This window comes from Rhinopithecus bieti, unplaced genomic scaffold (genome assembly GCF_001698545.2).
Source record: "Rhinopithecus bieti isolate Rb0 unplaced genomic scaffold, ASM169854v2 scaffold_1103, whole genome shotgun sequence".
Lineage (NCBI taxonomy): Eukaryota > Metazoa > Chordata > Mammalia > Primates > Cercopithecidae > Rhinopithecus > Rhinopithecus bieti.
The window spans coordinates 1,082,738-1,093,741 of NW_016803302.1; the positions used below are offsets into that span (position 1 = coordinate 1,082,738).

The 11,004-nt window shown below is 40.3% G+C and overlaps 1 protein-coding gene across 10 annotated transcripts in view; it reads right to left on the reverse strand.

The window, feature by feature from the left end:
- Positions 1 to 5,063: 5,063 nt before the first annotated feature.
- The window catches only part of RXYLT1 (ribitol xylosyltransferase 1), a 30,122-nt gene continuing 24,181 nt past the window's right edge, over positions 5,064 to 11,004 (reverse strand). For all 10 annotated transcript variants that reach the window (XM_017872690.1, XM_017872728.1, XM_017872715.1 and 7 more), the window contains 2 exons: positions 8,745 to 8,915; positions 5,064 to 5,500 (listed from right to left, as the gene is read on the reverse strand). In XM_017872690.1, the coding sequence (XP_017728179.1) occupies positions 5,101 to 5,500; positions 8,745 to 8,915 (571 nt within the window). In that variant the 3' untranslated portion in view covers positions 5,064 to 5,100. The remainder of the gene's footprint in view (positions 5,501 to 8,744; positions 8,916 to 11,004) is intronic.

The window sequence follows — 11,004 nt, forward strand, 5'->3', positions numbered from 1 at the left end:
GTTTGTGTGTGTGTATTTTGGAAAAAGGCAATAACGAATAGTTTTAGTTATGTGGTTTAAGTGCCCAAAAGACATATAGGTGGGGCTAAAAGAGCCATTTGAGGGCCTGTGACACACTGAAGATGCCAAGTCTTATGCCAGACAACTTACAGCAAGCGGGACTCTAATTCTTTATGAAGATGCTAAAGAACTACAGTCATGCGTGGCTTAATGATAGGGATATGTTCTAAGAAATACATCCTTACATGATTTTGTCATGCAAACATCATAGAGTGTACTTACGCAAACCTGAATAGTACAGCCTACTACACACCTAGGCTACATGGTGTAGGCTATGGCTCCTAGGAGGCAAACCTATATGTACAGCATGTCACTGTACTGAATACCATAGGCAGTTGTAACACAAATGTAAGTATTTGTGTAGCTAAACATAGAAAAGGTACAGTAAAAATATGATATAAAATATTAAAATGGCACATGTGTGTAGAGTTCTTATGAATGGAGCTTGCAGGCCTGGAAGTTGCTCTGAGTGAGTGAGTGGTGAGTGAATGTGAAGGTCTAGGACATTACTGTAAACTACTGTAGACTTTATAAACACTGTGTATTTAGCCTACGCTAAATTTATAAAAAAAATACTGTTCTGGCTGGGTGTGGTGGCTCACGCCTGTAATTCCACCACTTTGGGAGGCCGAGGCAGGTGAATCACCTGAGGTTAGGAGTTCAAGACCAGCCTGGCCAACATGATGAAACCCCGTCTTTAAAAAACATAAAAAATTAGTTGGGTGTGGTGGCGGGTGCCTGCTATCCCAGCTACTTGGGAGGCTGAAGCAAGAGAATTGCTTGAACCTGGGAGGCGGAGGTTGTGGTGAGCCAAGATGATGGCACTGCACTCCAGCCTGGGCAATAAGAACAACTCCGTCTCAAAAAAAAAAAAAAAGAAAAGATAAAAGAAAGTATTTTCTTTCTTGATGAATAAATTAAGCTAGCTTACTGGCTTACTGTAAATTTTACTTTATACACTTTTAAACCTTTTGATTATTTTATAATAACACTGTTGAAAACACACATTGTACTGCTGCACAAAATATTTTTTTATATCCTTATTTTATAAACGTTAGTCTATTTAAAATTTAAAAAATTTATTTTGTTACTTTTATTGTCTTACTTTTGTTAAGAATAAAGACACAAACACCCGCATTAGCCTAGGCCTAGACTGAGTAAGAATTATTAACATCATTGTCTTCCACCTCCACATCTCACCCCACTACAAGGCCTTCAGGGGCAATAACAGGCATGGAGCTGCCATCTCCTGTGATAGCAATGCTTTCTTCTTCTGGATACCTCCTGAAGGATCTGACTGAGGCTGTTTAACTTTTTTTTTTTTAATAAGTAAAAGCAGTACACTCGAAAATAATGATGATATAGTTTGGATCTGTGCCTCACCCAAACCTCATGTTGAATTGTAATCTCCAGTGTTGGAGGAAGGGCCTGCGGGGAGGAGAGTGGGTCATGGAGGTGTATTTCCCCTATGGTGCTGCTTTCCTGGTAATGAGTGAGTGCTTGTGAGATCTGATTGTTTAAAAGTGTGTAGCACCTACCCTCTTTTCCTTCTGCTCTGGCCATGTGAAGACATGTCTGCTTCCCCTTCGCTTTCTGCCAGGATAAGTTTCCTGAAGTTGTCATGCTTCCTGTACAGCCTGTGGAACTGTGAGCCAATTAAATCTCTTTTCTTTATAAATTACTGAATCTCAGGCATTTATTTATAGCAATGCAAGAACTAATACAAATTGTAAAAAGTATAGTATAGTAAATACATAAACCAGTAACATAGTCATTTATTGTCATTATTAAGTATTATGTACCGGACATAATTGCTGTACTTTTACTTGACTGGCAGTGCAATAGATTTGTTTACACCAGCATCACCACAAACACGTGAGTGATGTATTGCACTACATATGTCATCACTAGGCTATGACATCACTAGGCGACTGAAATTTTCCAGCTTCATTTTAATCTTATGGGACCACTATCATGTATGTAGTCCACCATTGACTGAAATGTCATTATGTGGCACATACATGTGTACACATGTGGTGCTACCACAATGAATCAGTTTTTGGTGATCCCCTCTGTGATAAATTCATCCTCATGGATGGAGATGACTACAATTCTGTGCCTGCACAGATCAATGGTTCTACAGACCTAGAGGCAGTTAACTTGAATATCCTATTCTCATCTCCAGGAGCCTCAGTCTCCCAAACCAATGTACCTGTGCCTGGAAGTTCTCAGTCCTAATTAATTAATTAATTTTTAATAAACAGAGTCTTGCTCTGTCATCTAGGCTGGAGTGCAGTGGCACAGTCATAGCTCACTGCAGCCTCAAACTCTCGGGTTCCAGCAATCCTCCTGCCTCAGCCTCTTGAGCAGCCGGGACTACAGGCACATGCCACCACACCTGGCTAATTTAAAAAATTGTTTTCTTTTTGTAGAGTCGGGGTCTCACTGTGTTGTGCAGGCCTTGAGCAATCCTTCTGCCTTGGCCTTCCCAAGTGCTGGGATTATAGGCATGAGCTACTGCGCCTGGCGCCAGTTGATTTCAGAGAAGAGAAAAATTCTGCTCCAGTATCTCTTTGCTGGTACTGAAAGATGCAACCAATTTATTCATCCTTTAAATTCCACTCAGGACAAGTCTGAAAGCTGTACCCCCGAACAGCCATTTCTCTGAGTTCCCACAGACCTTCATAAATGTCTACACAAATTCTTAGAATGAACATTCTGTAATACATAACGATCTTCCCCATCAGGCTGTGAGTCCTCGAGGACAGGACTAGTTTTTTTCTTTTTTAAAAAATTCCTAACATTTAGCTAAATTCCTGGTACATAGTGCGTATTATAAAATATTCAAAAATTAGCCGGGCATGGTGGCACATGCTTGTAATCTCAGCTACTTGGGAGGCTGAGGCACAAGAATTGCTTGAACCCAGGAGGCAGAGGTTGCAGTGAGTCCAGAGCACTCCAGCCTGGGTGACAGAGCAAGACACTTGATCTTAGCCAAAAGGCCAGGAAGAGATGAGATATATATTCTAAATAGCCATGAGATTTGAACCCAGATCTTAATAAGTTTTAGCGCTTCAAACTTTACGGACTCTGATTTTGTAATAAAACCACCAAAACTATGCAGGCAGATTTCTCACTAGTTTTAGAACCAACGGATGGCCTAGAGTTGGCCTCTTAGTTACCCAGAATCTCCATATGGTAAGAAAAGATGTTAGAGAACATTGGAAAATTTCTTTTGATATAATTCACTTTCTCTTGCCCCATGGTCTTGACATACCAAAGACTTTGCTGGCAACCGATACATCAATGCAGAAAGCATTCCTGAAAAGATTATAGGCCACAGTCTCATATAAAGAGAAAGATGGTACAATCTTGTTGGTAAAATACAGTACAGGGACTCCTTCTAGTCAAAGAACTGTATTAAAAGCCTTGGACCTGGCACACATCCCTGTTCAAGGGGAAGGCAGAACAGAAACTCTGGAAGATGGAACATACAGTCACTGTGTTGGACTCTTTTGGTTTGGAAGTCAGCTCAAGTAACCAAGGCAAGGAGGGATACAAAACATAAATCCGATGACTCGCATGGGGGTAATAAAAATGCAGTCTCAAAACTCACGGGGGCTGGGGTAATAAACCCATGGGGGCAACTCTGGGCACAGGATTGTCCCTCTCCTTGACCTTGTTGCTAATATCTTTACTTCTCTCATAGCCCTGATGCTAGTTCATAACTCCTACTCCATTGCATCCTGTTTTGCTCTTAGAGTTGATTCCCGTGTCCTCAGTATTTCCTAGTTCAAAATGCCTTGAACTTGTTTGCCTCATTTCTTTTTTGTTTCAATATCTGGGATCACTAGGAAGCCTATCAACAGGATGCCCTGCATCAGTGCCCACAGCTGTGATGTAAGGTGGGGACAGAAGCGGAGAGTCATCTGTGTGCATTGCCATTAGCAGGGGCTGTAGGTGGGGCAACTTCCCTTAGAAATGGATAGGGTTGCAGCAGGCTCTCTGACTCTCCAACAAAGTTAAGGTCTTTTGCATCCAGGCTTCCAGACCTTCTGATGATGGGACACACTTTTTTTTTTTTTTTTTTTTAAAGACAGGGTCCTGCTCTGTCCCCCAGACTGGAGTGCCTCTTAGTGACATGGCCATAGCTCACTGTAACCTCAGACCCCTGGGCTCTAACCCTAACCCTAAAATGGATTAAAAATCACTATTTTAGTTACATGTGTGTGTACACACACATAAAGTACCTCGTGTATGTGCCTAGTGTGTAACACACACACACGAGGTACTTTATATTTCATTTCATATTTACAACCAAACCTGTGAAGATAAATTATCTTCATTTTATAACAAAAGGAAGTATGACTCAAGAGTGCTTAGGTGGCTTGCTCAAGGTCCTTGGTTAGAAGGTACAGAGGCAATGTTTTAACACAGATTTTGACTCCAAAACATGGCCTTTCAACTACATAATGCTGTGTCCTAGAGTGGGTTTATTTGTATTCTGATAGTTATTTATAAATTGACAGATAAAATAGTATGATTTACCATGTACAATATGATGTTTTGAAGTATATATATAGTTGATTGACTACAGCTAATTAACATATGCATTACCTCACAGTTCTGTGGTGAGAACACTTAACATCCAATCTTAGCATTTTTCAAAAATGCAATATATTGTCATTAACTATAGTCATGACGTTGTATAACAGATTTCGTGAACTTATTCCTCCTGTGTAACTGAAATTTTGTATCCTTTGACCAACATATCCCCATCTCTGCAACTGTTTCAATAACCCCAGCCCCTGAAGCCCCCATTTTATAGAATGGGTATGCATCAGTGAGAACAGTTGGTAAATGTTGACTTATTCAACTCTGTAGAAGTGAATCTCAGTAACAGTTTAACTACATTTTCAAGGCTACCTTAAGGAACATCTATAAATACACACACAAAAACACATTTATACACTCAGTAGTCAAAATGATTTTAAAATCACATCTTAGCTCAAAAGATAATTAAGTTAACTTTTATTTTCATTAAAATGAACTTTCTAAAATATTACTAAATTTCATTTTAAGCTCTGCCTTGAAGTGCTGATACCACTGAAGTAACATTTTTCTTCTTTCAATTTTTTCTTGTAAAATTATAGTTTTCTCTTTTTCTAAAACAGCAGGGAGTTCCTTCCAGTTCTTGATAAAGATAAAGGGAGCTCCCATGGACTTGAGTAACTGCAGAGGAGCACTGTGGTGCACAGATGTATTCCCACAGCTGCCAGCTGTCATCACGTCTTCCACCACAGGAATGGAGCCATAGGAGCAAGCCTCATAGATTCGATAGCATTCTGTGTTTACTCCGACTGGGCACAATGTGAGATCACTCTGAAGCAAGGCATCTTGGTAATTCTTAAGACTTTCATTTGTTTCCTGAGGCTGCCAGCTAAAAAATCAGAAAAACACCTGTAGTTTTCACTTTACTAAGTATGTATTTTGTGAACAGAAATACCTTATCTTTTAATAAAATCAGTTTCAGGAAATGGTGAAACTTATAGAGATGATAGGCATAAGAGATATCCAAAATCCTGGCCCAAATAGATTTCTTAAAAATGTTGAAGAATTTGAACATTTTACAGTTGTACATTTATAAAATCCAGTAGTCACCGTAACACTTCTGAATGGATAATGATAATTCAACCTATACTTTCAGAGTGCTAGGTCCTCTCTTCCCTACCTTACCCTCATGGAGCATATATTCTAGTTCTAGTGGTGGAAATGGATAGTGACCAAGTGAAGTCAGTAGATTATTTAGATGGGGTAGAATCCTATGAGAAAAAAGCACAGCAGTAAGTAGAGCAGGAGTTTCTGAGGGGGTTGCAATCTTAAATAAGTGATGAGGGACTGTCTCACTGCGGCAGCATCTGAGCACAGAGTTGGGGATGAAGGAGCAAGCCATGTAGATCTTGGGGGATAAAAGAGCAAGCAAGAGTGAAGGCCATGAGATAGCATGTGCCTGGCACGCTCAAGGAGCTGCGGGGAAGCCAGGGTGGCTGAGGTAGGGTAACTGAGGAAGCAGGCGCAGAAGATAAAGTCTGAATGGTCACACCGGACTCTATCATGCAGGCTTTTGATCATGGGGTGACACGACCTGATGTAGGTTTCATCAGAATCAATCTGGCTACTGTGTTGAGAATGGACTGTACAGGGGCAAGGGTAGAAGCTGAAAGATCAGTAAAGAAAGACAGATGTGGCTGGGTGCGGTGGCTCATGCCTGTAATCCCAGCACTTTGTGAGGCTGAGGCGGGTGGATCACCTGAGGTCAAGTTCGAGACCAACCTGGCCAACAAGGTAAAACCCCATCTCTACTGAATACAATAATTAGCTGGGTGTGGTGGTGGGCACCTGTAATCCCAGCTACTTGGGAGGCTAGGGCAGGAGAATCGCTTGAACCTGGGAGGCGGAGGGTGCAGTGAGCCGAGAATGTGTCACTGCACTCCAGCCTGGGCAACAAGAGTGAAAGTCTCAAAAAAAAAAAAAAGATTTCTCTTGATTATTCTCAGTGAAATAAGCAATAGGGTCATAAACTAAGAAAGGCAGAGGTGTTAAGAGTGGAGAAAGAAGAAGGTATAAAACAGTCTTCTAGGAGAGTGGGAGAATATATGGACAAGGGAAATATAACACTGCTGGGCACCTGAGGTTAAGTCATGTGTTTAAATCAAGGTCAATTAGCACCTTTCTCCAATTATGTTTAGCTGTATGGGTGCAGGCATGGAGTAGGAAGACAGCTGGATTTAACCAGAGTTATGGTTTGCCAGATTAGGGGAATAGGGAGCTGAAAGTATAGGCAATTATGATTGACAATGAAATTTAAGTTGGGTAAAGAATAAAATGAAGAGAGGGGAGTGAAGGACAACAGAAGGGCGGTAGGAACAATAGATTCTAAGGGCCAGCTGAACTGTCAGAGTCAGATTATTACAGGGAATGAGCTGGAATGAGAGATGATGGTGGTTGTAGAAAGAGATGCTGGGACTTGAGATCATGTTCAGAAGGTACAGTATATGTAATGACCAAGTCTAGGAAATGACCATGAGAGAGAATAGCTGAGGTTGGGTGGAAGCCCAGATCATTGGAGGAGGGAAGGTGAAGGAACTGCAAAGACCAAAATGATAGAAAGACCATCTATGCAGATTTGGCAGTCACCAAGAATTGAGAACAGAGTAGTGTCAGACAGAGTTAGAGAGTACCAGGAGCTAAACTCTTCGAAGTAGGGGGATAAACCCAAGGGTAAGTGCATGATTTCAGAGAGTAAGGGTGATGGATGGTTTTGTCTGCTGACATGAGATTCAAAATTGGGATTATTAGGGAGGGAAAGGGGAGAATAGTCTAGAAGCAACAATGAGAAACAAGGAAAACATCTACTCAACTTCTGGCTAAATGGTATCAGAGGAGTTACAAGAATTATTCCCATAATAACCTTTGTTATTTTATACTGTCCTCATTCATTCTACTCCAGACATACTGGCCCTGTTGTTCCTGTAACATAGTAAGCACACTCCTGCCTCAGGGCTTTCACTCTTCCCTCTGTCTGGAATAGTCCTGTCCCAAATATACACAAGACTCACCCGTGCACATTCTTAAGGCCTGTGCATAAATGAAACCTTCTAATGAATGCCTTCCTTGGCTATTCCAAAATAGCAAATGCTCCACCACCAACACCCAAGCCCTCTCTATGCCATTCTTCTGCTTAACTTTTTACAGGGCATTTATCATCTTCTGACACACAATATATTTTACTTGCTTGTCTCCTCCAACAAGCATTTAAGTGCGAGGAAGGCATGGACTTTGTTTTGTTCACTGCTGTATTTACTGTGGGTAAACAGTTTCTGGCATAGAGCAATTGCTTGGTAAACACTGACTGAACAAATATGATATGGTTACATTAGCAATAAAGAGTACCTGTTATCATTTAAAAAGTAAAATTCCAGACCTAACCGGACATTTTTTAAGGCATTACTTCCCTGATGACTCTGCATTATGCTTTATTTGAAAACTTGACTTGCCTATTTAAAAACAAAATAAATGATTGCAAATTTACTTCCTTCACACCATGAATACCTGTTTCCTGGTTACTACACAAAAGAAGAAATTTAACCCTATCAAGTCTCCCTATCCAACCATTCATCCACTCACCACTCACCACTCATCCTAGTCTGACTTGGTGCAAGGTCCTATGTTAGATCTGGGGATTCACAGAGGAAGAATACAATGTCCGTGTCCTGAAGATGGTGTCAGATTCCTGAATTCCTGAATTTGTGAGGGGTATTGCACACCAGTCTTGGAACACTGAATTGGTCCATTGCACATCATCTCAGGGATGAACCTAAGTATCTCGTTAGCATTTATAATCTCCTGTGTGACTAACAAATATTACTGAGGAAACCCTAACAACTGAAATTTGCAAATGACAGTTGCCAGTGTTCCTCTTCCAGATGGACTAGTCATAGGAGGTTCTCCGTATTTTAAATGTGTACAACCCAGTCTCTTCACAGCTTTAATTACTAATGTATCCTCTGGGAAAAGACTGGTACACAGAGTTACCCATGCCTCTTTGGAAACCTGTGTTTCTACATAAAGCAACTCTCAGACTGGACAACAAAATGAATGAATTAAATAAGCATAGAACTTACTGTTCTCTTGCTGAAACCCAACAAAGCTTATCGTTCCCATCTTTTTTCAAAATGTTCATTAGTGCCTGTCTGGATGAATTTTCATAAATCGTTCCTAAGAAATTACATAAATATGGCCTCTCATCATGCAGCATTGACCAACTTGCCTCCACCACAGGAAAATTCCTGTATCTATAAAAATAAATACACATGAATTAATATATCTCCACCACAGGAAAATTCCTTATATCTCTAAAAATAAGTACACATGAATTAATATATGATATAGAATTGGCAAAAAATCCCCCTAACCCAACCTCTTAGGTAGCAAGAAGTACATAAAATTTAAAATGTGATTTCTAAATCTCAAATTGTAATTTTCCATGCATACTTTGGAAAACTCTCTGAATCTAGTAACTTAAAAAAATGAATTTCACATTGACATCTCTTATAAAATTGTCCCAGAGATTTTGTGCCTAAAGTTCTTTGTTTTTGACATTCTTTAACTTGCATTACTCATCTGCAGCTGTTAGGCATGTTACATTCAAAACCTTCAAATTATAAAGACTCTTCTGTATTCGTGATGATCGTGATTTAAGCAACATTTTAGCCAGGTGATGAAAAGATTACAGAATGCTCCAGGGGAGGCAGATGGATGGGGAAAAGGAAGATGCTGATCAAAGGGTGTGAAGTTTCAGCTGGACAGGAGGAACAAGCTTTGGTGATCTATCACACAGAATAGGGTGACTATAATAAATAACAATGCACTGTATATTTCAAAATTGCTAAAACAGCGGATTTTATGTTTTTACCACAACAATTGTTAAGTATATAAGGTGATGGATTTGTTAGTCTGATTTAAGCATTCTACATTATAAACATATTTCAAAACATCATTTGTACCCCATTAACATATATAATTACTATTTGTCACTTTATAAAAAAGGAAAGATTTTATATTTCGCTATTGCAAAGGGCTCTGATAAATTAATCCCAAGGGCTTTTCAAGTAGATTAAAACAAACTGACAGCTAAAAAAAACATGGTATGCCATACAGGAAAAGTTACCTATTTTTATAAGCATTTGGAAATCCCAGGGATTAAAAATGTGTACCTGAAATATAACCTTCACACGAGAACAAAATTTTACCTAACAGTTAGTATATAACAGGGTTTCTTAACCTCAGCATTACTAACATTTTGGGTTAATTTTTTCTTGTGGAGGCTGTCCTATACATTGTGGGGTGCTCAGCTGCATCCCTGGGCTCTATCTGCTAGATACCAGTTGTGACAACCTCTTTCCTCCAGTTGTGACAATCAAAAATGTCTCCAGGCCAGGCACAGTGGCTCATGCCTGAAATCCCAACACTTTGGGAGGCTGAGGCAGGCAGATCACTTGAGGTCAGGAATTTGAGACCAGCCTGGCCAACATGGTGAAACCCCCTCTCTACAGAAAATACAAAACTAGCCAGGAGTGGTGGTGCCCACCTGTAATCCCAGCTACTTGGGAGGCTGAGGCAGGAGAATTGGTTGAACCCGGGAGGCAGAGGTTGCAGTGAGCCGAGATTGTACCACTGAACTTCAGCTGGGATGACAGAGCAAGACTTCGTCTCAAAAAAAAAAAAAAAAAAAAGTCTCCAGACACTGCCAAATGCCTCCTGGTCAGCAAAATTGCCCCTGGTTGAGAACCACTGACCTATATAAGAAATATACTGGCCTAGTGAAACAATACCATGATTACCAAGAGGTTCCATCTTATACTGTATGAAAACATTTTACAAATGCAGGCTCTGCTCAAAAAATAGATTTTTAAGAGGGTCTTAACCCTGGCTTTACTTAACAAAACCTTTTGTCTGGCCCTACCCCAAACCTACTGAGTCAGGATATTATAGGAGTAGGCCTGATAATACATCTCATTACTGGCACAGATGTGCCAGTGACATCTGTGTCGCTAACTAGGCAGCAGTCTAAGGCCACATCCAGCAACCAGTGACAGAATAATGAATAATGAATGTATGATTCAAAAATCATGTCAGTGAGATTTTTCATAATTCATCCACTCAACAAATACAGAATGTCTACTCTGTGCAGGTGCTGTTTTAGGCTCTGTGGATACAGCAGTGAACAAAAGAGAGAAAAATCCCTGCTCTCAGGAGGTTTATATACTAGTGGCAACTTACCTTAAAGTCAACTTGCTCTTAATTAAAAACATCCTATGAGCCGGGCGCGGTGGCTCAAGCCTGTAATCCCAGCACTTTGGGAGGCCCAGATGGGCGGATCAC